Raw genomic sequence first — 25560 nt, forward strand, 5'->3', positions numbered from 1 at the left:
CAACTTTTGTGTATTTAATTCCTGTATTTTGCAAATCTGTGTACATTTAATAATTATACGTATAGACACATTATATTTGAGATTCAATAAACTAAATATTAGCACCTCTATCTTTCTCTTCTTTCCCTTACACAAATGAACTCTCTCTCTCTCTCTCCTCTCTCTCTCTCTCTCTCTCTCTCTCTCTCTCTCTCTCTCATATAATTCATTAAAAATGTAAATAATGTTAAAAATTAGTGTAATTTATTAAATTGGTTGTTTCTTGAATATACTACTTGTTAAAATTACATGAAAATACTATGCACGTATTGTGTTATTCAACTGAGAGTGAAAATGTTCGTGAATTTTACAAAAATGAATATAATATACTTTAAATACAGATGTTAAATGTTAAAAATAAAAACAAGATTATAGCATTTTTGATATGTGATTATATCTTCCTGAATGCAATCTATTTAATCGATCTCTTAACCCCTTGCCCTACGATTTATTTTACGGTTTCAGTGATTCGAACGTTTTTCGTAGATCGCAATTTCCTAAAAAAGGAGAATACTGATATAAACTGCATGCCTATATGTTCTACAATAGCTGTATATTAACAAAACCAAGATAGAATTTTATTTCGGTTTAAAGGAAATTATTGACATACATTTTTATCAGAATCTGTTCAGAATTTTCATCACGAGTCAGACACGATGTTGTAAAGGCAAGGGGTTAATACAATTTATATATATTATTATTATACAAATAAATAAAATCCATACATACATACAAAATAAAAATTATGGGCATCGATTGCAAGACACAACTGCAGAAGCATTGACTTTCTCTTTTAACAATTTTATTAAGTAATAAATAACATAATCGTATTTCTCCTGTTCATTTTCGTTGTAAATGCATCAAATCCAAGCTTAATTATTATTTAATAATTCTTGTAGAGCTGTAACCCGATCTTAAGATTGTTTTATAGTTTTACACGTACAGTTCAAGATAGGAGACGACATAAAACCGCCAAAGAAGAAGAATCGGGCATTAATCAGCCTTCCCTACATTTCTTTAACTAATAAAGTAAGGTCTGAAACGAAATAGTGAATAAAACGAATTGGCAACCGTAATAATTGTCAGTGAAAATTATGACTGGAATTCTACGCAGCAATCTATCTTACTCGAAATTCATGAGAGATTCTCGCCCACGGTTACGTTCAATAACGAAATTCATGAGTTTCTTGCTCTCAATTACGGCCACGACCGAAATTCATGAGAGAGATTCGCGCTCAAGACAAAAATTCCTCAAAAATTCAAATACGATCAAGACTGAAATTCATGAGAGGTTTCCATCTTTTCAGAGCAGAGCAGCAACTGAATTTTTTATTTAAATCACACTGCCAAATATTTATCTTATTTGCAAAAGAAAAATTACTTCATGTTCATAGATAGAACAAAAGTATTATAATATGTATAAAGTTCGTTATTACTTATTCTAGAATTGTTCCTGATGTATACTTAAAATTAAATAGAATATGAACATTTTATATATAAAGTATACATTAATAAATTAAATAATGAGTTTTATATATATATATTATTTTTTATTTATTTTAATTAATTAATTATTTTAATTAATTTATACTTACGTTTAGCTAGAAGCATCAAGTGTTACATATAAAATACACATTCTCCTATTTGTTACACTTTCAAATAACGATCCTTGGGTTAACGTAAACTAAGAACAAATATGTTTCTTAAAGACAAATCTCAATTTCTTAAGAAACAAATTTGTCGACAAATTCCTCGATCAAGGAATAATGCTTGTACACGATACATGATACTTATATGCAATGCCACTTATGGCATTGCAGTCCCGAAATTTTTTCATGTATCGAGACATTACTGTAAATTGTTCGAAACTACTTAATCAGATTCGAAGCTGCTCTTTAATGCACCTTATCCTATATGTAAGTTTTAATTGTTTCGATTTAAAAGAAAAATCATTTCCCAGGGACAGACGATACTGTTACAGGTCGCGAGGCTGATGTATCTTATTCGTTGCGCAGAACGTAATCTACAGTGGCCAGAGTAAAGGTGCTTACCAGCGAAACGGCATTGCGGCCGTAAAAGATTATGAACTTTACAACCCTGTAACCGAAACTGCATTTTGGGGCCAGCATTGTTGAAAGTTTCAGGTCGATAGTTGATAACGCTACAAGTTAGTTATTACCGAAAGTTTCACCAGTAAACCATCCGGCGGATACTGTTGCTGGCATCGAATTTAAACTGTTAACACATCTACCAACCTATCGTACAGTCGAGGTATATTATTCGCGATAAGAACGGCGCGCGGCTATCGTGTTTTCCGTGTGCAGTTCGGTATTGGACAAGTTATGGTATCCGTTGCTACTCTTTATTGCGGTTTTCGGCCGGCTGAGATTAATTGGAAAAGTTGCTATCCGACCGCTAAATCCTTTCTGCTCCATTTTATGCAAACGGAATGAGAAACCCCAAATTGTTCACCCTTCTGCCGAAAGAAAAAATTACGTTTGTGCGTATCCCGACTCCACAAACGGCTGAAAGTGTGCCCCGCTGTTGCTGGAAACGCTTTTACCCTGTTTAATGTTACTGAGAATAAATAACCATCGAATACATCACTTTTCATCCCAGCTTAACAAATATCTGTTCAGGCAGAGTGGATAGAATTGTCGATGTTTATAAGCGAACCATGTACAGTGACTCCCATATTAATTCGGCCGCTCTCAAAAAACGATAACTATTCTAATATTCAATTCGAATTTTTTGGGGTAGCTAAAGCAATTAGTTTACTACAGGATGTGAAAAGAAATTTTTTCGAAAGTACTAAAAGTTGCATTTTAGTATTTTCTCTACAATTCCGACGAATTGCAATTTTTGGCAAAATTTCTATTCACATCCTGTAGTAAAATAATTGCTCTAGATTCCCAAAAATGTTCGAATTTAAGAAATTTACAACCAAACATGGTTCAAGAGTTATAGTTATACAAACACTAACAACTTGTGTGCAGGGACATGTGGAAAATAAATCTTGCATAACTAAAAGTCTACTGAAAGTAGTAAAATTTGTAATAAAACGATACTATTTGGAACTCAAAAAATATTCCTTGTCAAAGGAATTTTCACAATTTCCGTGCATTCGCTAACCATTATTTTGTTCATATATGTATTATTGAAATTACTTATTATTGCCAGTGTAAATTCTTATCGTGAAGAAGTGCTCTTTATTTTAACACTAAACCTACCACCACCGGTCAAGATGACCGGTTCCAGATTTTTTATTTTACAATTATTGAAATAATAATGATTTCATAAGGAATGGTTCTATGTATACATATCTTTAGTAGAGCACGTATTACAATAGGGGCCGCACAAAATCTAAATAAAATCAATCTTGTCATTTTTAAAATGTTAAACACAGATTAGCCAGGGCCAGAGTTGGGCATTAATCGATTAAAATTTTAATCAAGATTGATTGATTAATATGTACGATTAAAAAAGGTAATCATTGAAAAATCGACGATTGATTCAATAATCGATTGATGAAGTTAATCGTCAATCGTTGATTAAAAAAAGAACTCATCGAAAAATCGGAGACTGATTCAATGGATTGATGAAGTTAATCGTCAATCGTTGATTAAATTTTTGCCCAACTATACCCAGGTCATCCAGATGAATATAAGCATGTTTCTTTTGCGAAACATACTATTTTCAAAATGTCTAACTTTAAGTGTTCGTCACGATTTATTTTCGAGGTGGATGGATATTTAGGAAGCAATACGAACCTTGTGCATATCGAATCCGGACCACTGTGTGCGCCGCACAGTGGGTAAATTTGACCTAACTCGATTCAAAATCAAAGAACTTTCGATAGAAATGAGATAGAGCGATGATTTTTTTTTAAATTAAAGCTGAAATTTTGCAGAATATGCGAAAAATAGGGAGATTGCGGTACGAACAGTTTTTAACCTTGAGAAAATTTGTTAAACTTGCACAATTTCAAGAAAATGTGGTCTCTCCGTTACCGCGGGCGGAAAAAATTTTTTCTTAACATGCTATATATCATTTCCCGTAGATTTTTTCACGCTGATTTCAAATCTGGTCTCAAAATTTGTCTACGACCTCTGGTTTTTTCAAGAAATCGATTTTTGTGACAAGAAACCATTTCAACGAAAACATAAGTTCATTAATTTCTTGTCACAAAAATCGATTTCTTGAAAAAACCAGAGGTCGTAGACAAATTTTGAGACCAGCTTTGAAATCAGCATGAAAAAATCTACAGGAAATGATATATAGCATGTCAAGAAAAAATTTTTTCCGCTCGTGGTAACGGAGAGACCACATTTTCTTGAAATTGTGCAAGTTTAACGAATTTTCTCAAGGTTAAAAACCGTTCGTACCGTAATCTCCCTATTTTTCGCATATTCTGCATAGTTTCAGCTTTAATTTTTTTAAAAATTCATCGCTCTACTTCATTTCTATCGAAAGTTCTTTGATTTTGAATCGAGTTAGGTCAAATTTACCCACTGTGCGCCGCCGTTCCTAACTAGTACAGCAATTGTGACAAACAAAGGATCGTGATCGTAACCTGAGAAGTAATGCCGCAAATCGGCCTTCGTATCGGAGCCAGTCCAACTCCTGTTTACCTCAGGGTTGAGAGAAACAACCGGTGTGCATAGGTAATCCCTGAAACGATAAACCCGAACTGAATGTAAGTGGCATAGCGAGCTTTACGCAACACCTTGCCGCGACAAAATGGATATTCCTTGCGTAATGTCTATTAATAAACTAGACCATAGACAGACGATAATAACAACCGACGGTATTGCTTTAGACAGGAATAATCAATTTTGTCTTCGATTAGCGAATTTGCAACAATAATACTCGTTTTATTGATCGTACAGCTTGTCAAATCTATAAGTTAGCAATTTACCTTTGTCAAAATCAAAAGAATATAACCGAAAATAGGATTTTCAGACCGGAAGTCGTTTTTTTTAATGGGACCTGGTATTTTTTATTGCATATTCAGATTGTATACGTAAAAAAAAAGATAAAAGTTTCACCTCAGACGTTTTTCTCGAACGGCTCGATAATAAATTCATAATGGTACACTAAAAAAGAAATTGCTGAAAAAAATTTTATAAAAAAATATTAAACCGACTTCGAAAAAACGCACTAAAAAGTATAAAATAATTTCCATTTAATTTATGTGAATACACACGAACTTAAATACGATACAATCTTTTCGGAGGCGGCGCAAAATTGAAAATTTTCGACACTGGAAATTACGAAAATCCTTAAATTGTTCTACATGCTTTCACATATTAATGTATCTTCTCTTGCCACCTACTGATTTCCAAGCCCACCATACTCCAATGAAATCATAATCAGCAACATCTGTCATTTGGAAAATTTTTAATTTTTGCGCCGCCTCCGAAAAGATTGTATCGTATTTAAGTTCGTGTGTATTCACATAAATTAAATGGAAATTATTTTATACTTTTTAGTGCGTTTCTTCGAAGTCGGTTTAATTTTTTTTATAAAATTTTTTTTATTTCACACTTTTTATCTCTGTCGGCCGTCACATTCCAAATCGTAATTTATAAATAAATAAATATCTGCGTCGTTCCTAATCCTAATATCTAACATTCAGCGGAGTTCACAACGGCATCACCACCCTACATTTTCGCAAATAAAATAGTAATTAATAAAAATATGTAAAAATTTTTTTTGCACGGGACCATCCTGGGAACATACTCCACAAAATGCAAAAGGTTTCGTTCCGATTGGTCCATCCATCTCGGCGTAATCGGTGAACATACACATAGAAAAAAAAGCGAAAAAAAGGCACATACAGATCGAATTGAGTAACCTCCTCCTTTTTCGAAGTCGGTATAAAACTACCAGATGGCTAAAACTACCGTGTCATAAAGTCATTCCTAGGTCATTCCTAGGAAGAATTTCAGGACCTTAGAATGTTTTCCCATAAGGATTTTTAAACGTTGGTACTTTATAGTAGGGGCACGTTGATTCAAAAGGAACGCGAGAGCACATGGAAAAAACAATAGAATCTCATCGTCATGTCAGCTCGAACAATATAGACCCCATAAAATTTTTTAGCTATGAAATAGAACCACAAAGTCTAAAAGAAAAAGTTCGAAGTCATATCGAAGAATTTTTTTATTTTCACAGCATTGGCTCAATGTGATTGTCGATTTTTAATATTTTATAGAACAATTGGTATGATTTCTACGAAACAAAATATTATAAATCGAGAATCATACCGATTGCCCAGGTCTCACCACGTGGAGGTTGCTGCGAGTGAGACCCACTCACCCACTTACAATGAGCTGAGTACATACATGGCTGTGCAACCAGTGTCGCCAGTTGAGCTCTAAACGGAGCTCACACATTCCCCTCTTTTTCCCCTTCCACTATCCCATTTCAGCACCATGCGCACACTCCACCGTCCCCCACTAAGACCGTAGACCACGGTGCCCGTGCCGTAGACTGGACTGGTCATCAGAGAGGGGGTATTTGATTCCCCCCGATTGCTGGCGACCTGGCGACACTGCCCCTGTGACCGATTATCACCGAAGATTGACGATTGGCCCCGAATAGAGATCGGCGCAGTGATGCCACAATGAGGTTGAAACCAACCTCATTTCCCCCTCCAGACTCTCCACCATTATCCCCTTCCACTATCCTATTCCACCGTTCCGTCCCTATCTGCCCGCATTGGAAAGAAATGTAGGGGCAATAGTAGGCTATGGTGGGGGTATGGTTTGGTACCACAGTATGTACCACGGTTCTGGCATCACTGGGCATCACTGCGCGCAACGTGTCTCCCATTCAGTGATGCCAGATGCGGGGAGTCACGGTGAAATGATGTACCCCCTCTCTGATGACGAGGAATGAGTGGGGCGAATGGGAGACACGTTGCACGTGCGCGATGGGGACCGTGGTGTGTGCACCTACGCACGGTGCTGGAATGGAATAGTGGAAGACAGTGGCGCTAGGATGCAATCTTGGGGGGGGGGGGCAGTTGAACCCAGCCCTCGGTTTTGCGTGATGACCTTTTTTTTACCCAACATATCTGTCGAGAGCTATTCCGCGATTTTATTTTTGGAAGCTAAACATTTTTTCTTGGGGGGGGGGACTTGGCCCCCTGGCCACCACTGGTTGAAGAGGTAAGGAGGAGAGTACATGAGATCCGTTTGGAGCTCATTCTGGCATCACTGCTCCCATTCGCGTTACTGTACCTCACTCTATTCTGATCGCGCAGTCGCGCAACGAGTCACATATTACTTTGGTCAACAGAGAGGGGGTACTTCTATTCCCCCTGATTCCTTTTCGATTACCCCTGTCTGGTAACACTGGATCGGCGTGATCGAAGTATATATACAATATATACAGTCACACAATGGAAACATTAAATAAACTTTGTAACTACCCGCAATAAAAAGAAAAGGTTCAAGTACCAAACCCGGGTATAAGCCTTTTTTAAGATCTCAAATTTTGTAGCACTGCTGCACGATATATCGTGTAGCACCTCTTTGGATTTATCTCAATACCTGCTGTTATTTTCTAAAGAAAAAAAAAATATAGTGTTCCATTTATGTTCGAATCATTAAATTTGCCGGCTGTAACGTCAACCGTCGAGCGACGCGACGTTCGCTATGGTTTTTCTATCGTATTTAGAGTCGCGTAGTGATCACTGATCACACGTTACCGTTGCGCGAGACCGCGAAGCCTTCGTCAGCGCCTGTTACAAACTAAATAATCCTAGCAATCCTGACAATCCTAGCAATCCTGATAATCCTAGCTTGTATTTTGGAATTCGATGCTAAGTTTAAAATTGCACGTTTTTGTTAGCGTAGGAGGACGACCGGAACCCTTTTTTGTACAATGATATGAATATTTAATTTTAAATTTACTGGTGGCGTTTCTACTTTGATTTAATAAGTCTCACAATCTTATGAAAATAGAAAACTTTTCTTGAAACAGTTTCAGAGCGGTTTCCACGTCAGACGCATTTCATTTTTTCCCACGACCCATTTTATGAACTGAACAAACTGAACTAATTTACATCAAACATTCTGTAATGGAAAATTTTCACGACATGTAATATTAACGCTTCGTGTGCAGATTTACAACTGGAAAGGGAAAGTACGATGCAGGTCCTATCATGTTGTGCTATTTGAGAAATTCAATGTGTACAATCAAGTATGGTAAATGTTTTATTGCTGATCTTTTGTACGAATTCTTATAAAAATTTTATTTACAATATGTAAAGAGGATGGTTGGGAAAATAGTTTCACACAAGTTTTTTTTTAAACAAGAAACACAGAAATAAGAAACTGAAAAATATATCAATTTACTTATAAAAAACACTTGTGCGTTGACACTTATCCATAATTAAATATCACATTATAAACTATGTCAATTTTAATAAAAGTCTGATCGTTCCAGAACATTTTTTCCAATTTAAAAATTCTTTCAACAATCATGACTTTCTTGTAGCCAGTTTAAATCATCAGCTGTTTCTGTTAGGTCCAATAAGAAAATATAAAAAACACAAAGCTCATCGAATCGGACAATCTTTTAAAACATTGTCTATTAAATTTTGAATTGGAAAATGTGAAAGTAACCAAAACTGTCCTACTAAAAACTTGAATGTCAATAAATATAAATACTCGCGTTAATGTTTCCATATAATTTGAATTTGAATTTTGAATTCACTAATGGTGAGTCCGAAAGTTTTAAAAATAAGAACACTGTGGTCCGTTGCTTTAAAAAGGTAGATAAGGTTTGTAATGCGCATAAAAATTATATAAATGCAAATATTTAATTAAATATATTTTATAATTATAAAATTCAATTAGAATGCGGTAGAGCTCTTTCTGGTTGGTGTTCTTCTGACGCGTTGAGCAACTGAAATAAAATCATATTGATAATTGTACGCTGAAGTTAACAATTGAAAGAACGTTTACATTTACCTGATGAAGTAGTTAACTCAGAATTTGCAGAAGTTGTTCGTCTTTTCTTGTCACTAGATTGTGTTTTACTACTTCTAACATGAGGAGTTATAGGAAATGCTGTCTTTTCTCTGTGAGTATTGCATACTACTTCTGCAATAAGATGTACTTATCAAAACCGACATTTACTAAAAATAAGATAACTAACATGCTACTAAGAATCATCTTTACCAGAAAATGTAATGCTTTTTTCAGATTTTTTCGTCTTCCTTTTCCCATTTGAACTGGTAGAAATATCATTACTTAAATCATCTTTCGAATTAATATTTTCTTTATACTCCGTTTCCTGTTTGTTTGCAGACATTTGCTTAGTTCTCCTCCTTGGTGTAGGTATGTTTGACGAAGTAATACTTCTATTCCTTAGAACTCTTACACTTTTATTGTACCCATGCGTTTCCTCTTCGCTGTCCAAGGATTGTGTAACATTTACATCATTTACAATTCCATTAGACGATGGTGGTGATACAATATTTAACATTACATCACTTATATCTAAAGCTGTTTGTCTTCTCAATCTTCTGCTTGGCAATGGAGAGATTGAGTTATCGCATAGCGTAGATGGTTCTAATGATGTTGCACCTTGTATCTCTACAGGTGTTACGTTTATAGTATCAGAGATCGATTCCATTTTCTCAGAATGCGTACTTGTATTAAACACGTTATCACATTCATCAGAGCTACTATCATCGAAGATAAGTCTCTTTTCGGCATGCACCGGTACATCTTCTATGCAATCATCAAATTCAAGACTATCTATTCTTGCTAATGCTGCAGCTAATTCCATTTTTGTTTGTGTCTCTTCATCCATAGGGACTTCATTTGAAATTATGGTGTCATTAAAATTAACTTTATGCGACGACTTCGTACAAGATTCTATCTCGTTCGACTTCTTTGGTTGTTTCAATATACTTTTTCCCGGAGTTTGGTCAGAATTGATGTACGATATTGTACTATCCAACCTCACCTCTGGTGTTTTACACATTTGACTGACTTTCATTATTGTTAAAGGACTACGAAGCTTTTTCGCTGCTGATATCTGCACTTTCTGCAACAAACTTGATCTTCTATTATGCTTATTAATAGGAGAAGGTTTGTGATTGACAGGACCAATTGATCTTCTGGTTTTGCCTTCAATGTTTAAGATTTCAAGTTTTTTGTCATTACTACTCGCTGCATCTTCCTTTATCTTTTTTCTTTTTTCTCTCATGAAAGTTATGACCTCACTTGCCTTTTTGGGTACCACTTTTGTCTTTACAGTAGCTCGTTTCTTCGCTGGAAGCTTCTTGGCATCGTATACCTCTTCCTCTTTCCAGCCTTGCGATTTTAATTGTTCCAACTTATCAAACCTTGAATCACAATTCTTTATTTCCATATACATCATGTCCCAAAAACCTTGCAAATCTTTACACGTAACCAACATTTCTCCTTTCCCAGTTTCACAATCGGCAACTAATCTACGAAATCTTTCAAACTTTTTACTCATGAGCAAATTTGTTTGCCCGACAGCCTGATTTATTTGGTATTGGCCATCTTCTGTGGTATCCAGTTCTTCTTTTACAGCTGTCCATTTGTCACACAATTTGTTTAGCCTATCGACCTCTTTACCTAGAAGAAACTGGAAATACTGTGCAGTCCGTTCCTCCTCTTCAATTGAGATGTTCAAGTTTTTCATGACAGTATCCTTCGTCGGAATATCGTCACCTAACGAATGGTTAAGACTGAGACCACGTTTCATCCGTTGTTCATTTCTAGCATTACTTTTTCCACGACTAGAGACTACGTACGGCGAAAAGAAAATCGGCTCGTTATCTATATCGACATGTTCCGATTTCAATGAATTATCATTATTATGCGTTTCTACATTACTGCTATTCATATCTCTTTCAAAAAGTTGACCAAACGCTAAATGTACACGACCAAACAATGGTTCTTGATCTAATTGTTCTGATGGCTTCCAATTCTGATTATCGCACTCCTTCTCTGGAGCAGGCTGTCGACTTTTTGCTGAAGGTCTATCTACTTTCTGTAGCTGTACTTTACGCATTATTCTTTTCTCGGTTGCTTTCGTAATTTTCTTGCAAATCTCTGTCGTTGCCTTTATTGGTTTATTCTGGACTGTACTATTCTCAGGTAAAGAAAATATATTTTTATCAACAGCTCGCACTACGAATGGATCTTTCGATTTCATTTTTTCTATTTGTTTTTGTATTCTGCGTTTCTCTTTCCACTTTAATAGTCTGGTCATACGATCTTCTGGCATAGGAGGTTCCTCTATTTCTAAAATGAAAATATGTCATTGTATACATTATAAACATAATATATACTCATTGTATTCATAATCAAACTTTTATGTGAATTCAAGCTCCGACATCGAACAACATTTTACCTACAGAAAGTTTATTAATATATAATAATAATAAGCTTTAATAATAATTCAAAAAGGAAATAGTACATTATTTTACTAAGGACGAGTCATCAGTTCAGGATTAAAAAATTGCTGTTGTTATTGAAAAATTCATTTTCAAATACCTCCGACTGCAAACATAAATTTCCGAAAACGATTCGAAACTCCATTTCATATATATCACAACCAAATAATAAACAACAAATCAGTTTACAAACCTCTGTTCGACGTTGAACCAGACGACTGAGATGTGACATTTTGTATTTTTCTGTTTGTAATGAAAGTCTTATTCCTACAAGTTCTACGTGCCTGGTTTTGCTTATCAGCGCGAAGAACTCGAGATGCAGCTGGATCCCCGAAACCCACAGTTTTCTTTTTATATTCACGCTGGAATGTTGACATATTCACAAATTAGATTAATAAACTATGGAAACAAATTAAAACGTTACTGTACAGCATGCAATCTACTGTTTTAAAATGATACGTTATTACTCATCGAACACGTGTTTATAAAACACATGATTGGAAACAGTGATGGTAGGTAAGGCGCTATTTTCGCGCATGCGCGAGTTTCGTCAGGACCGTATCTACGTCCGAACAGAGTAAGAATCCTTCAAAGCTTCCAAATCCAAATTATTATTCATTTCCGATTATTTATTGCTGAGATATAACGTCTTGAAGACAAACTTCGTAAAATTCAGATTAAACAAAACGTATTCGTTATATTTCAAATTACGTATTAAAATATTTCGTGTTTACGATCGCATTATTCTATTGACGACTTAAATCCTACACTATATATTTCTGACTTTATAATATTATTGCTGGTCTCGAAACAAATTCAACGACCTAGCATACTATAACCTTCAACTTTAAATAACGCTAACTTACTTTTGGCCACGAAAAACGGGTTTCCAGACCATAGTGGCGGGCAGGCGCGAGAAAACAGTAACGTATTTACTATTGGATAGCAGAGCGGCCAGAGCCCTGAGACAAAAAGACTTCAGGACATGGACATGTCTGGACATGTCGTACGGTGCAGTTGGACAGCATTGGACAGCATCCATTTTCCGATGCACTTTGCAGTCTATGTCAGTCTAAATATGTACCAGTCTACGACAGTCTGCAAGTTCTGGAATGCTGTTTCTGAAATTGGTGCATAATTGTGATAAGAAAAGAGATTTGTAAGATTATCGACAAAGAAGCAGTCAGAAGCAGTTGCACAAACAACAAACAAAACCGATAGAGATCATAATAAGAACTGTGATGCATTATAAATGATACTTACATTTGAATACATTGTGACTGATAAATGAAAATAGACTTATGGTTATACGATGACAATGACACATGTGAATATGTGATCATGTTGTGAACACAAAATATGAAGTGACATTGAAAAGTATCATTTTTACCGAAATTGACATTTATGAGAAAATAATTTTTGGTAAGTCTAAATTTCATTCGACGTTTAAAACATCGAACTCTCAAAATAATTTAAACATTATGTGACAAATTCTATTTTAATTTCTTTAACATTTATAAAGTATGTCTTCATTATTTTTGCGATGTAACGTCTTTTGATAAATGTAACGTGTAATCTAACGTGCCTGAACATAATATCGGTGAAATATGTTTGTTTATTGCTAAAAATAATATAATCCATCAATGTGATACTGGCATGAAAACTATTAATCTCATTGCAGTATTGAGTAACAAATTATTTGGACATTCTCCTGTAAATTTCCTGAAATGCAATACAAGTCAACAATATAATTGTCATTAATAAATACTTTAACGATGGCATCAACTTATATAAATAAGAATTAATATTTTGAAATAACAGATACTTCTATTTCAGAGTCAAGGAATATAGAGATCAAGATAAAATTAATAAATGACCAATATGGAATCTAGTCAAGCAGGAAGCTCTTTTGTAAATGTACAAGACTCGCCAAGTGAAGAATTCTCTATATTCAGTGAAAAGGATTCATTTATATTAGAAAATGATACACCGACATACTCGAGTAACGAAACATTATCCTTTGTAGTGTTGCAATCTGCGTTTGCATCATATATTGATATTGATCAAAAGAGCAAGTCTATCGTATGGATCAATTAATTAGTTTATAATTAGGGAGTCTTTCTACTTTTTCTGCCAGAATTTCTCGTCGATGCACTTTTATTATTATAAATCTAGATTGTAGCAGACAGAGAAGGATTTTCTGCGTTTCAAAATTTAAGTCTAATAATTTTGCAAAAAATGGAATTATATTATACTGTCAATGTTTCATATATGCTATACTGTATATTACATTTATATTATACTCTTTATTTCATGTGCTATACAGTACATTACTGTACTCAAAATTTTGCGAAAATTATTTACCGCTGTAATGTAGGAAGCCTCCTTGAACTTTTAAATTGTCAAATAATAAACACATCTAAGAAATTTGTTTTGCATGTAGGATTCCAGTTCTCTGATAGGATCATTGAGTTCGAGCGAGGTACATGAAAAATTAAGTGAACTACTTCAAGAAAATGCGAAGCTGAGAGAAACATTGAAACAGAATAATATTGCTATGAAACAACAGTTTAACACTCTAGCAAGTTGGAAAGAGAAAATGGCAAAGGTACAGGAAAATCATAAGAATAAATTTGCAGATACTATGGAATTAGTACATCTTCAAATGAAATATGCCATGGAAGACGTCAGCCCAAAATCATCATGTGATGTATGTCTTGTTACATTACGCTACTTCTATCCCATATTACACTCCTCTGTTAATGTTTTGTTTTAAAAAATAAACATTCGTTTGTTAAATAGGTGTCTACTGTAAGCGAAATGCAAAATCCAAAGAGCTTTTCTATTCTTGACATGTCACTTCAGGAGACAGAAGAATTATGTAATTCCAAACAGAAAGACGAAAAACTACCCCCAGATATTAATGAACAACTTAGCGTACAGGTAAACCAATTAAGTATGTCAAATAGTGATCAAAAAACGGAAACCGCTTCTACGAGGCAACCAGCTACAGAAATGATAGGAGAGCAAGCAGCAACGTCAAATTCATATGTTTCAAATTATTTTGGTCAGTCGATGACATCGAATACTCCTGACCACGTTGAAATTGTAAATACATGTCCAAATTGTGTAAAATGTTCGTTAAAAGATGAAGAAATAGAAGCCTTAAAAGAAACAGTTGTTCAGCTTGAACATAGACTACAAAGTGTAAGTATTTGAATGCGTACGTACGATATCGTTTAGCAAACTATTTAATAATGTACATATTTCAGGCCATCGACACTGAAAATAATATTCTACGTACTAATCTACTGAATCAACAGGCGTATGTGGAAAGCTTAGAATCGAAACTGAAGAAATGTGTAAGTGTAAATTCTTATACAAACATCGAATCAAACTTATTGATATTGTGTACCTTAAATTCATTTGTCGTCATAACTAACGCCACAGTGAATTTTATAGAATGCTAATTGTTAAAAAGCTAAAAAATCAATACTGATTCTTTAAAGCAGTGCTGGGCACGTCCCCTCCCAGTAAACGCCGTTACGTAATTACTAATTACTAATTAGCGAACGCGACGAAGGTGCATTCTGCATGCGAGAAATGTTGGTGGGGGAAGCAACCGTTTGAGGGGCCCAACCGTGCTCAGCACAGCTTTAAGTATAGGGATTGCAATCCCCAATCATTGCGATGCGGGATCCCGCGTCATTAGTCCAGCCAACGAAAAATCGTAGAGGAAAATGGAAGGAACACAATTTTTAATTTTGGGACTTTGTTTGGACTAGTTAGGAGGTAAACATACTAAAAGTCCCCACTCCTAGGAGGTGAGCGGGTGCAGGGGGCACATAGTTTCCGAAATATAAGCGGAAAACCGAAAAAGGGATCTTCTACGTGCCCCCTGCACCCGCTCACCTCCTAGGAGTGGGGACTTTTAGTATGTTTACTTCCTAAAACTAGTCCAAACAAAGTCCCAAAGTTGAAAATTGTGTTCCTTCCATTTTCCTCTACTATTTTTCGTTGACTGGACTAATGACGCGGGATCCCGCATCGCGGGATTGCAATCCCTATTTAAGTATCATTATTTTTGTAATTTCTCTTTTTCATCGTATCAAACAAAAGCTACACTATGAAAACATTTCTTTAAGAGGGTAGACTCGTTTCTAGGATTGCAAGGGTGCAGGATCCGCTTTCCCATTTCTCGATAATGCAAAGATTTCGCAGTAGTTGAAAGCACTAGATAAAAGATCAATTGTAGGCCGCAATCGCCCTCAAAAGTCCTATTTTCACGTTTACGATGCGTAATTTGCATTATTCGGCAACATGTAGCTGTCGCAGCTTAATGAAAATAGCTACATGCGCAGTTGTATACTTCCGAATAATGCAAATTACGCCTCGTAAACGTAAAAATAGGACTTATGAGGGCAACTACGGCCTAGATTGATCTTTTATCTAGCGCTTTTGACTACTGAAGAACCCCATCTTTACATTATCAAGAAATGAGAAAGCACATTCCGCACCCTTGCAATCGGAATCTGAAAACGCGAGTCTACCCCCTTAAATATTCTTTCGAAATTGATGTCTCTAAGAATAGATACAATAATATTGTCTTTGTAGGAAGAATACAGAATCTTGTTCGAAACGCAGTTAGCAGCTTATGAAGAAGATTTTCGGCTAGAAAGGCAACAGAAGGATCTACTTAAGCAAGAGAACAGTGAAATATATGAAACTCTAATGAAACACGAGGCCGATTTAGGGAGTTAGAAGAAGAAAGAAATTACTAAGTAATAATAATTAGGGATGGGATCAAGTACCACGCAAACAGGTTCGAACTTTAATTGATTGAATTCAAACTCTCTATAAGTACTTCCAAAAACAGAAATAGTACTACTAAGTATATTCGAACCTATGCCAGACAGTTTCGAACATTGTACAAATACTTTGGTAAACGGAAATAATACTTGCAAGTATATTCGAATCTTGGTCGAAAAAAGGGTAGAATATAGAATTCGACAGAATTTAGTGCAATTTTTATTTATTTCTGATCTGTAAAGGCTACTTCCACTGGAAATAAGATTTTATTTTATTGCACTTTTTTCAAATTTGATTACAAAAATTAAAAATTGCATAAACATCCGCAGTCTAGTAATAACTTACAATAAAATTGTTAGTAAGTTACTAAAAACATTAAAAATATACATATGAGCAGGTATATAAACTGTTATTAAAAATGTACATATAAGCAGGTATATAACAGTTTATATACCTGCTCATATGTACATGTTTAATGTTTTTGGTAATTCTTCAAAGGGGATCTGCATTCCCTGCGAATATTTTTGTTCCCCGGATGTAATTGTAAAGTCCAAATTATGCAATCTTCGGGGTAGATATGAATTTTTGTTTATATGTAGAATGAAGCGACAGGTCGCGCAGTACTTCCTTCGTGTGTGTATAATAATGTAAATCATTCGCATAATTGAAAATGTTACCAAGTTAAGTTTCGACAAATAGTGTAAAAATCCTTACATAATAAATACTGTAAACAGATTAACAAATAAAATAATTACTTTAATTTAAGTAATAAAACATGTCTACTAATATTTGTGGTACGAAATATACATACACTATAAGATTCGTTTAATTAGGATGTTGTAAAAAAAGTCTGAGTTTTTTTACGATGCGACCTTTTGGACCTGGGAGGCTAAATTGAATGAATAAGTCATAAAACCTTTTTTTTTAATTGTGCTTATTACTATGTGCCACATGTTGGCTGCAATCCGGTCTACTAAAGAAATGGCAACGGCTAGATAATAAATTAATAATGACACACTAAAAGAGAAATTACTGAAACGCTCCCAGATGGTCGACCGTACCATAAAGTGATTCCGAGGGTCCTTGCCTTGACAGACAAAATTCGCGAAAATTTAGGAGAAATTTCTGGATCTTAGAATGTTTTCCCGTAGGAATTCTTAAACGTTTGACGACTCGAATTGAAGGAGGTACTTTGTTATAGGGGTACTTTGATTCAAAACGAACACGATAGCACATGGAAAGAAAACAATAGAATTCCATAGTCAGCTCGAACAATACTGACTCGATAAAATGTTTTAATTACGTGTTACGAGCCAGGACCGCGAGCAGCACGAGTGGCCGGCGAAGGGTTGTTCCCTAGGAATATGGTATCAATTTGTTAAAACCCAAACTACAAATAAAACCCATAGTAACAGGGTAAAATGTTCCAATAAACCTCCTAAAGGTAAGTGGGCGTAAATAGCCGTGTACCGCTCGACTTTTCGGAAGACTGCGGAGGGCTTCAATTGTGCACACCTTTTCTCGCGCATGCGCGAGAAAACAGTACATATCTAAATATTTACTATCTATTATTGGATATAGCAGTGTCACGTGTCACCTCTATCTAATCCTCTTTGGCTCAGTGGTATAGGGTAGAGTGGTAGTTGCTAAGGGGGGAAAGTGATAAGAAAGGAGCTCGACCAATCTGAAAGAGAGGAGGAAAAAGGAAGGAGTGTTTCTCGTCCTAGGCTGTCCTAGGCCAGCTAGAGGACTCGACTCATCAGTAAGGATATCTATTAGCCCTAAATAGCGGGCTCCATTAATGGCGATCCTATTGAATTTGTGAATATGTCAACGTTCCAGCGTGAATATAAAAAGAAAACTGTAGGTTTCGGGGATCCAGCTGCATCTCGAGTTCTTCGCGCTGAAAAGCAAAACCAGGCACGTAGAACTTCTAGGAATAAGATTTTCATTACAAACAGAAAAATACAAAATGTCACATCTCAGTCGTCTGGTTCAACATCGAACAGAGGTTTGTAAAATGATTTGTTGTTTATTATTTGGTTGTGATATATATGAAATGGAGTTTCGAATCGTTTTCGGAAATTTATGTTTGCAGTCGGAGGTATTTGAAAATGAATTTTTCAATAACAACAGCAAGTTTTTAATCCTGAACTGATGATTCGTCCTTAGTAAAATAATGTACTATTTCCTTTTTGAATTATTATTAAAGCTTATTATTATTATATATTAATAAACTTTCTGTAGGTAAAATGTTGTTCGATGTCGGAGTTTGAATTAACATAAAAGTTTGATTATGAATACAATGAGTACATATTACGTTTATAACATATACAATGACATATTTTCATTTTAGAAACAAAGGAATCTCCTGTGCCAGAAGATCGTAAGACCAGACTATTAAAGTGGAAAGAGAAACGCAAAATAGAAAAACAAATAGAAAAAATGAAATCGAAAGATCCATTCGTAGTGCGAGCTGTTGATAAAAATATATTTTCTTTACCTGAGAATAGTACAGTCCAGAAAAAACCAATAAAGCCAACGACAGAGATTCGCAAGAGAATTACGAAAGCAACCGAGAAAAGAATAATGCGTAAACTACAGCTACAGAAAGTAGATAGACCTTCAGCAAAAAGTCGACAGCCTGCTCCAGAGAAGGAGTGCGATAATCAGAATTGGAAGCCATCAGAACAATTAGATCAAGAACCATTGTTTGGTCGTGTACATTTAGCGTTTGGTCAACTTTTTGAAAGAGATATGAATAGCAGTAATGTAGAAACGCATAATAATGATAATTCATTGAAATCGGAACATGTCGATATAGATAACGAGCTGATTTTCTTTTCGCCGTACGTAATCTCTAGTCGTGGGAAAAGTATTGCTAGAAATGAACAATGGATGAAACGTGGTCTCAGTCTTAACCATTCGTTAGGTGACAATATTCCGACGAAGGATACTGTCATGAAAAACTTGAACATCTCAATTGAAGAGGAGGAACGGACTGCACAGTATTTCCAGTTTCTTCTAGGTAAAGAGGTCGATAGGCTAAACAAATTGTGTGACAAATGGACAGCTGTAAAAAAAGAACTGCATACCACAGAAGATGGCCAATACCAAATAAATCAGGCTGTCGGGCAAACAAATTTGCTCATGAGTAAAAAGTTTGAAAGATTTCGTAGATTAGTTGCCGATTGTGAAACTGGGAAAAGAGAAATGTTGGTTACGTGTAAAGATTTGCAAGGTTTTTGGGACATGATGTATATGGAAATAAAGAATTGTGATTCAAGGTTTGATAAGTTGGAACAATTAAAATCGCATGGCTGGAAAGAGAAAGAGGTATACGACGCCAAGAAGCTTCCAGCAAAGAAACAAGCTACTGTAAAGACAAAAGTGGTACCTAAAAAGGCAAGTGCGGTCATAACTTTCATGAGAGAAAAAAGAGAAAAGATAATGGAAGAAGCAGCGAGTAGTAATGACAAAAAACTTGAAATCTTAAACATTGAAGGCAAAACCAGAAGATCAATTGGTCTTGTCAATCACAAACCTTCTCCTATTAATAAGCACAATAGGAGAAGATCAAGTTTGTTGCAGAAAGTGCAAAAATCAGCAGCAAAAAAGCTTCGTAGTCTTTTAACAATAATGAAAGTCAGTCAAATGTGTAAAACACCAGAGGTGAGGTTGGATAGTACAATATCGTACATCAATTCTGACCATACTCCGGGAAAAAGTATATTGCAACAACCAAAGAAGTCGAACGAGATAGAATCTTGTACGAAGTCGTCGCATAAAGTTAATTTTAATGATACCATAATTTCAAATGAAGTCTCTATGGATGAAGAGACACAAACAAAAATGGAATTAGCTGCAGCATTAGCAAGAATAGATAGTCTTGAATTTGATGATTGCATAGAAGATGTACCGGTGCATGTCGAAAAGAGACTTATCTTCGATGATAGTAGCTCTGATGAATGTGATAACGTTTTTAATACAAGTACGCATTCTGAGAAAATGGAATCGATCTCTGAAACTAAAAACGTAACACCTGTAGAGATACAAGGTGCAACATCATTAGAACCATCTACGCTATGCGATAACTCAATCTCTCCATTGCCAAGCAGAAGATTGAGAAGACAAACAGCTTTAGATATAAGTGATGTAATGTTAAATATTGTATCACCACCATCGTCTAATGGAATTGTAAATGATGTAAATGTTACACGATCCTTGGACAGCGAAGAGGGAACGCATGGGTACAATAAAAGTGTAAGAGTTCTAAGGAATAGAAGTATTACTTCGTCAAACATACCTACACCAAGGAGGAGAACTAAGCAAATGTCTGCAAACAAACAGGAAACGGAGTATAAAGAAAATATTAATTCGAAAGATGATTTAAGTAATGATATTTCTACCAGTTCAAATGGGAAAAGGAAGACGAAAAAATCTGAAAGAAGCATTATATTTTCTGGTAAAGATGATTCTTAGTAGCATTTTAGTTATCTTATTTTTAGTAAATGTCAATTTTGATAAGTACATCTTATTGCAGAAGTAGTATGCAATACTCACAGAGAAAAGACAGCATTTCCTACAACTCCTCATGTTAGAAGTAGTAAAACACAATCTAGTGACAAGAAAAGACGAACAACTTCTGCAAATTCTGAGTTAACTAATTCACCAGGTAAACTTAAACGTTCTTTCAATTGTTAACTTCAGCGTCCAATTATTAATATGATTTTATTTCAGTTCCGCAACGCGTCAGAAGAACAATAACCAGAAAGGGCTCTACCGCATTCTAATTGAATTTTCTAATTATAAAATATATTTAATTAAATATTTATCTACTTATCTACTTTTTTAAAGCAACGGACCACAGTGTTTTTATTTTTAAAACTTTCGGACTCACTATTAGTGAATTCAAAATTCAAATTCAAATTATATGGAAACATTAACGCGAGTATTTATATTTATTGACATTCAAGTGTTTAGTAGGACAGTTTTGGTTACTTTCACATTTTCCAATTCAAAATTTAATAGACTATGTTTTAAAAGATTGTCCTATTCGATGAGCTTTGTGTTTTTTATATTTTCTTATTGGATCTAATAGAAACAGCTGATGATTTAAACTGGCTATAAGAAAGTTATAATTGTTGAAAGAATTTTGAAATTGGATAAAATGGTCTGGAACGATCAGACTTTTATTAAAATTGATATATTTTGTTATGTGATATTTAATTATGGATAAGTGTCAACACACAAGCGTTTTTTTGTAAGTAAGTTTATATATTTTTCAGTTTTTTATTTCTGTTTTTTGTTTAAAACAAAAGTAAATGAAATTGTAAATGAAATTTTTAGAAGAATTCGTAAAAGATCAGCAATAAAACATTTACCATACTTGATTGTACACATTGAATTTCTCAAATAGCACAACATGATAGGACCTGCATCGTATTTTCCCTTTCCAGTTGTAAATCTGCACACGAAGCGTTAATATTACATGTCGTGAAAATTTTCCATTACATAATGTTTGATATAAATAATTCAGTTTGTTCAGTTCATAAAATGGGTCGTGGGAAAAAATGAAATGCGTCTGACGTTGAAACCGCTCTGAAACTGTTTCAAAAGAAAAGTTTTATATTTTCATAAGATTGTGTAGGAACGCCACCAGTAAATTTGTTAAATATTCATATCATTGTACAAAAAAGGGTTCCGGTCGTCCTCCTACGCTAACAAAAACGTGCAATTTTAAACTTAGCATCGAATTCGAAAATACAAGCTAGGATTGCTAGGATTATTTAGTTTGTAACAGGCGCTGACGAAGGCTTCGCGGTCTCGCGCAACGGTAACGTGTGATCGCTACGCGACTCTAAATACAATAGAAAAACCATAGCGAACGTCGCTCGACGGTTGACGTTACAGCCGGCAAATTTCATGTTTCGAATCCCGAACATAAATGGAATACTATATTTTTTTTCTTTAGAAAATAACAGCATGTATTGAAATAAATCCAAAGAGGTGCTACATGATATTCTTCTGATTTTGACAAAGTTAAATTGTTAACTTATATTATTAGCTTATACTAGGGGGCTCCGCCCCCTGCTCGCTTCGCTCGCCAACCCCCGCTTCGCCTCGCGGTTTCGCCGCTCTCTCTCTCTCTCTCTCTCTCTCTCTCTCTCTCTCTCTCTCTCTCTCTCTCTACCACTCTCTCTCTCCCGCAATCTCTCTTTGAAAAATACACACTGCCACGGCGCTCAATTTTCAGTTCCCCTTCGGACGGCAACCTGCTTCTCAATTTTCGGTTTCCCTGCAGAAGGCAACCCGCTCGGCGTTTTAGGGCCTCAGAAACCACAAAACTATTTTATATAATAGAAAGAAAAGAAAAGATACTATAAGCTGTTATTATCTTTTATTATAAGCTAACAATTTACCTTTATCAAAATCAGGATAATATCATGTAGCACGACTTCGGATTTGTCTCAATACGTGCTGTTATTTTCTAAAGAAAAAAATATAGTATTCTATTTAAGAAAAGTAGATTGATCTTCATATCTCCTCCACTACTCCACCCACAAGTAAACAATTAATAACTACATGATGTAGCCCGTCCTACCAAACAACTTTTGTACGAACACTTTTTTGATAACGACAACGCTTTCCGAGATATCATGCGGCTACCACGAGTTCATAATGTCATTTGTAATCTCCCTTGTCATCATTTCGTAAATAATCGAGATTTTTAATTTACTTTATTACCCTCATTTTCTTGTTTTCTATCAACAGAAGGCACCAGAATCGTGACAAGTACTATAAATGGTAAGACGGTCGAGTCGGACACGGACATACTTCCGAACGAAAAATTCATTTTTGAGATTTTGACTACATTTTGGTGATTTGGAACCAGCGAGACCGCCCCACTATAATTTTGAAAAATGCCAGTGATGCCAGAATTCTTAAATCTTGTTAGGTTTGACTTCTACTATTTATTAGTTAACTTAAACTGTTTTTACAATTCTAATTTTAAGCTCTTTACCAGTAATTTTAGCCATTAACAGTTCATCCTACCCAGTGCCGCACCCAAGATGCAATCTTTGGGGGGGGGGGGGCGAGTGAAACCCAGCCCTAGGTTTTGCGTGATGACCTTTTTTTTAGCCAACATATCTGTCAAGGGCTATTCCGCGATTTTAATTTTGGAAGGTAAACATTTTTTTCTTGGGTGGACCTGGCTCCCTGCCCTCCCCCCTGGGTGCGCCACTGATCCTACCCATTATACTCTATGAAATTACTCCTCCATATACAATATGTATACCATTAATTTAAATATTCTCCTATTTTAATGTAAATTTTATCATTTATATTCTATATAGTAGCTTCAACTACAATTTTATTAGTATTAAAATTGTGTAATTCATGTGTTATGAAAATTGTTTACATTCTATAATTTATATTAGAAAAATCCTTTAAATCCTCATTCACATTACATACAAACATTCTTTAAATTCTAGTTCACATTACATACAAACATTCTTTAAATTTTAATTCACACTACATACAAACATTCTTTAAATTTTAAATCACATTACACACACACACATTATATACATTCTTTAAATTCTAATTTATCGTGCATACAAACTTCCTTTAAATTCTACCAGATATTACAAAACTTCTTGAATTGAAATTACAGCAAGAGAGGGAGAGAGAGAGAGAGATTTTCATAATAAAAAAGTAAAATCGATGTTTCCATCCCTTCAGATGAGGACAGCACCCTTAGCACCTTTCCGGCATTCCTGGTGCAGGGCGTGCAGTCGGTGGCGGACAGATAAACACGAAGAAACTGACTAAAAACAGAGTCGGCGGCGGCGTAGGGTCACACAAGCACAGCTTGGGTAAGAGTTGCGGCACGCAAGCACAGAGAGACCCGGTGCTGCGGAGCGCAACTTCGAAGCCGAGTGGGTGGGAGTCGCGCGGCCAGTGGAACAGAGTTAAGAGTAACTGAAAGAACGGACTCAGTCTGTCCGCGACCGTCCGTCAAGCAGACGTCTTCGGCTCTCTGTGTCCTCGAGGTCTCTCTCGTCGAAGCCACATGTCGTCGGCGGTGCATCAGTTACGGTTATTGGCATCTTGACCATATCCTCGATCGCAAACAGTGTCCGAACACCATCTCGTCATCATTGGTGATCATCATCCCCGTGACAAGTCCTCGTCATAGTTTGACAGTTCTATATACCGGTCATCTTCCGTGTATGATAGTGACTGACTGTGCGACCAGTGATAAAAACGTGCAAAAGATATGTGGTTGGCGAACCTATTCGCAGGCGTTCTTAGCCTGATCCTCCTCGTCGGATCACCACCTTGGGCCACGGATGCCTTCAACGTCGAGACGAAACACACTACGGTTTACAAATATGACACCAGTTACATGTTCGGGTTTGCGGTGTCAGTGTACAGGGACAGGCAGGGGCGAGGGTGGTGAGTACTTTTTAATCATTATCATTTCGATCCACCAGGCTGACTTGTCAGCTCGTCTTTTAACACGTTGACTGCCATCAGCCGTTTAACCCTTTGCACCCCGAATTATTTTTCAATTTTGAATTTTTATTTAAAGTGTTTTATTTGCAATTTACTTTAAAGGACAGTTCCTTGACTGCTACTTATTTTAAACAATTTTGTTTACTATGATAATTATTTTGAACATAGCTCTCTTTCTCTCAAAATTTGTTCTAATTTATATTTGTGGAATTTATATTTATTTTTAACACTAACCGTACCGGGTACAAAATGTATCGGATATATATTGTTTTATAAAAATTGCAAGACTGAATTTATTTAGATTCTTCACAATTTTTATAATTATTTAATAATTTTATAATTTAAATATAATTTATTGAATAATTTATAATGTGTGGAAGCATCATTATAATTTCAATAATTAAAAAATAAACAATTTGAAAGCGATCATTTCACCGGTCGTGGTACGGTTAGTGTTATCTAAAAGTAAGACAATTAAATAAATAAAGGAAGAGCCAAATGCTTATAGAAACCTGTTTTATTTATATTTTTCTTTCGCTGATGTCGATTCTCACTCGACAAAGGAGTGCAAATGGTTAACACGAGGTTTACAGGTTGACGAGAATGTCTCTATCCAAATTTTTAGTCATTTTTTAATAATATATTTGAAGAAATCAATTGGTTAAATAATTTACTATGGATCTTTATAATCTCAATAATCATAAATTAAAAATATCAGAACCCGTAAACCTAGTGAT

General features: G+C 35.3%; 4 protein-coding genes across 9 annotated transcripts in view; 3 read left to right on the forward strand and 1 right to left on the reverse strand.

Moving 5' to 3' along the window:
• Positions 1–8866: 8866 nt before the first annotated feature.
• LOC143211438 (uncharacterized) lies at positions 8867–12423 on the reverse strand. The gene is made up of 5 exons (XM_076429126.1): positions 12358–12423; positions 11685–11853; positions 9234–11339; positions 9024–9155; positions 8867–8958 (listed from the first exon to the last, which is right to left on the reverse strand). Exons 3-5 carry the CDS (start codon positions 11320–11322, stop codon positions 8906–8908), a joined length of 2274 nt encoding a protein of 757 aa, XP_076285241.1. The 5' UTR covers positions 11323–11339; positions 11685–11853; positions 12358–12423; the 3' UTR covers positions 8867–8905.
• Positions 12424–12478: 55 nt separating this feature from the next.
• Positions 12479–17469, forward strand: LOC143211441 (uncharacterized). Its single transcript, XM_076429132.1, has 6 exons — positions 12479–12913; positions 13328–13573; positions 13935–14201; positions 14294–14698; positions 14764–14853; positions 16106–17469. The coding sequence occupies exons 2-6, from the start codon at positions 13364–13366 to the stop codon at positions 16250–16252; spliced, it is 1119 nt and encodes a 372-aa protein (XP_076285247.1). The 5' UTR covers positions 12479–12913; positions 13328–13363; the 3' UTR covers positions 16253–17469.
• A 32-nt stretch (positions 17470–17501) lies between these two features.
• LOC143211437 (uncharacterized) lies at positions 17502–22481 on the forward strand. Of its 5 annotated transcripts, none has more exons than XM_076429123.1 (5): positions 17502–18062; positions 18143–18311; positions 18657–20765; positions 20844–20975; positions 21041–22481. In XM_076429123.1, exons 3-5 carry the CDS (start codon positions 18746–18748, stop codon positions 21091–21093), a joined length of 2205 nt encoding a protein of 734 aa, XP_076285238.1. In that variant the 5' UTR covers positions 17502–18062; positions 18143–18311; positions 18657–18745; the 3' UTR covers positions 21094–22481. The 5 variants fall into 5 exon arrangements, with proteins under 5 accessions (XP_076285238.1, XP_076285239.1, XP_076285237.1 ...); XM_076429124.1 differs by having other exon boundaries at positions 18143–18220; XM_076429122.1 differs by having other exon boundaries at positions 17502–17744; positions 17882–18311.
• A 1614-nt stretch (positions 22482–24095) lies between these two features.
• The window catches only part of If (integrin subunit alpha inflated), a 154348-nt gene continuing 152883 nt past the window's right edge, over positions 24096–25560 (forward strand). The window contains exon 1 of one of the 2 annotated variants that reach the window (XM_076429118.1): positions 24096–24763. In XM_076429118.1, coding sequence (XP_076285233.1) covers positions 24585–24763 — 179 coding nt within the window. In that variant the 5' untranslated portion in view covers positions 24096–24584. The remainder of the gene's footprint in view (positions 24764–25560) is intronic. The other variant, XM_076429119.1, reaches the window with a different exon arrangement.

The sequence above is a fragment of the Lasioglossum baleicum genome, chromosome 8 (genome assembly GCF_051020765.1).
Source record: "Lasioglossum baleicum chromosome 8, iyLasBale1, whole genome shotgun sequence".
In the NCBI taxonomy this organism is placed as follows: Eukaryota; Metazoa; Arthropoda; class Insecta; order Hymenoptera; family Halictidae; genus Lasioglossum; species Lasioglossum baleicum.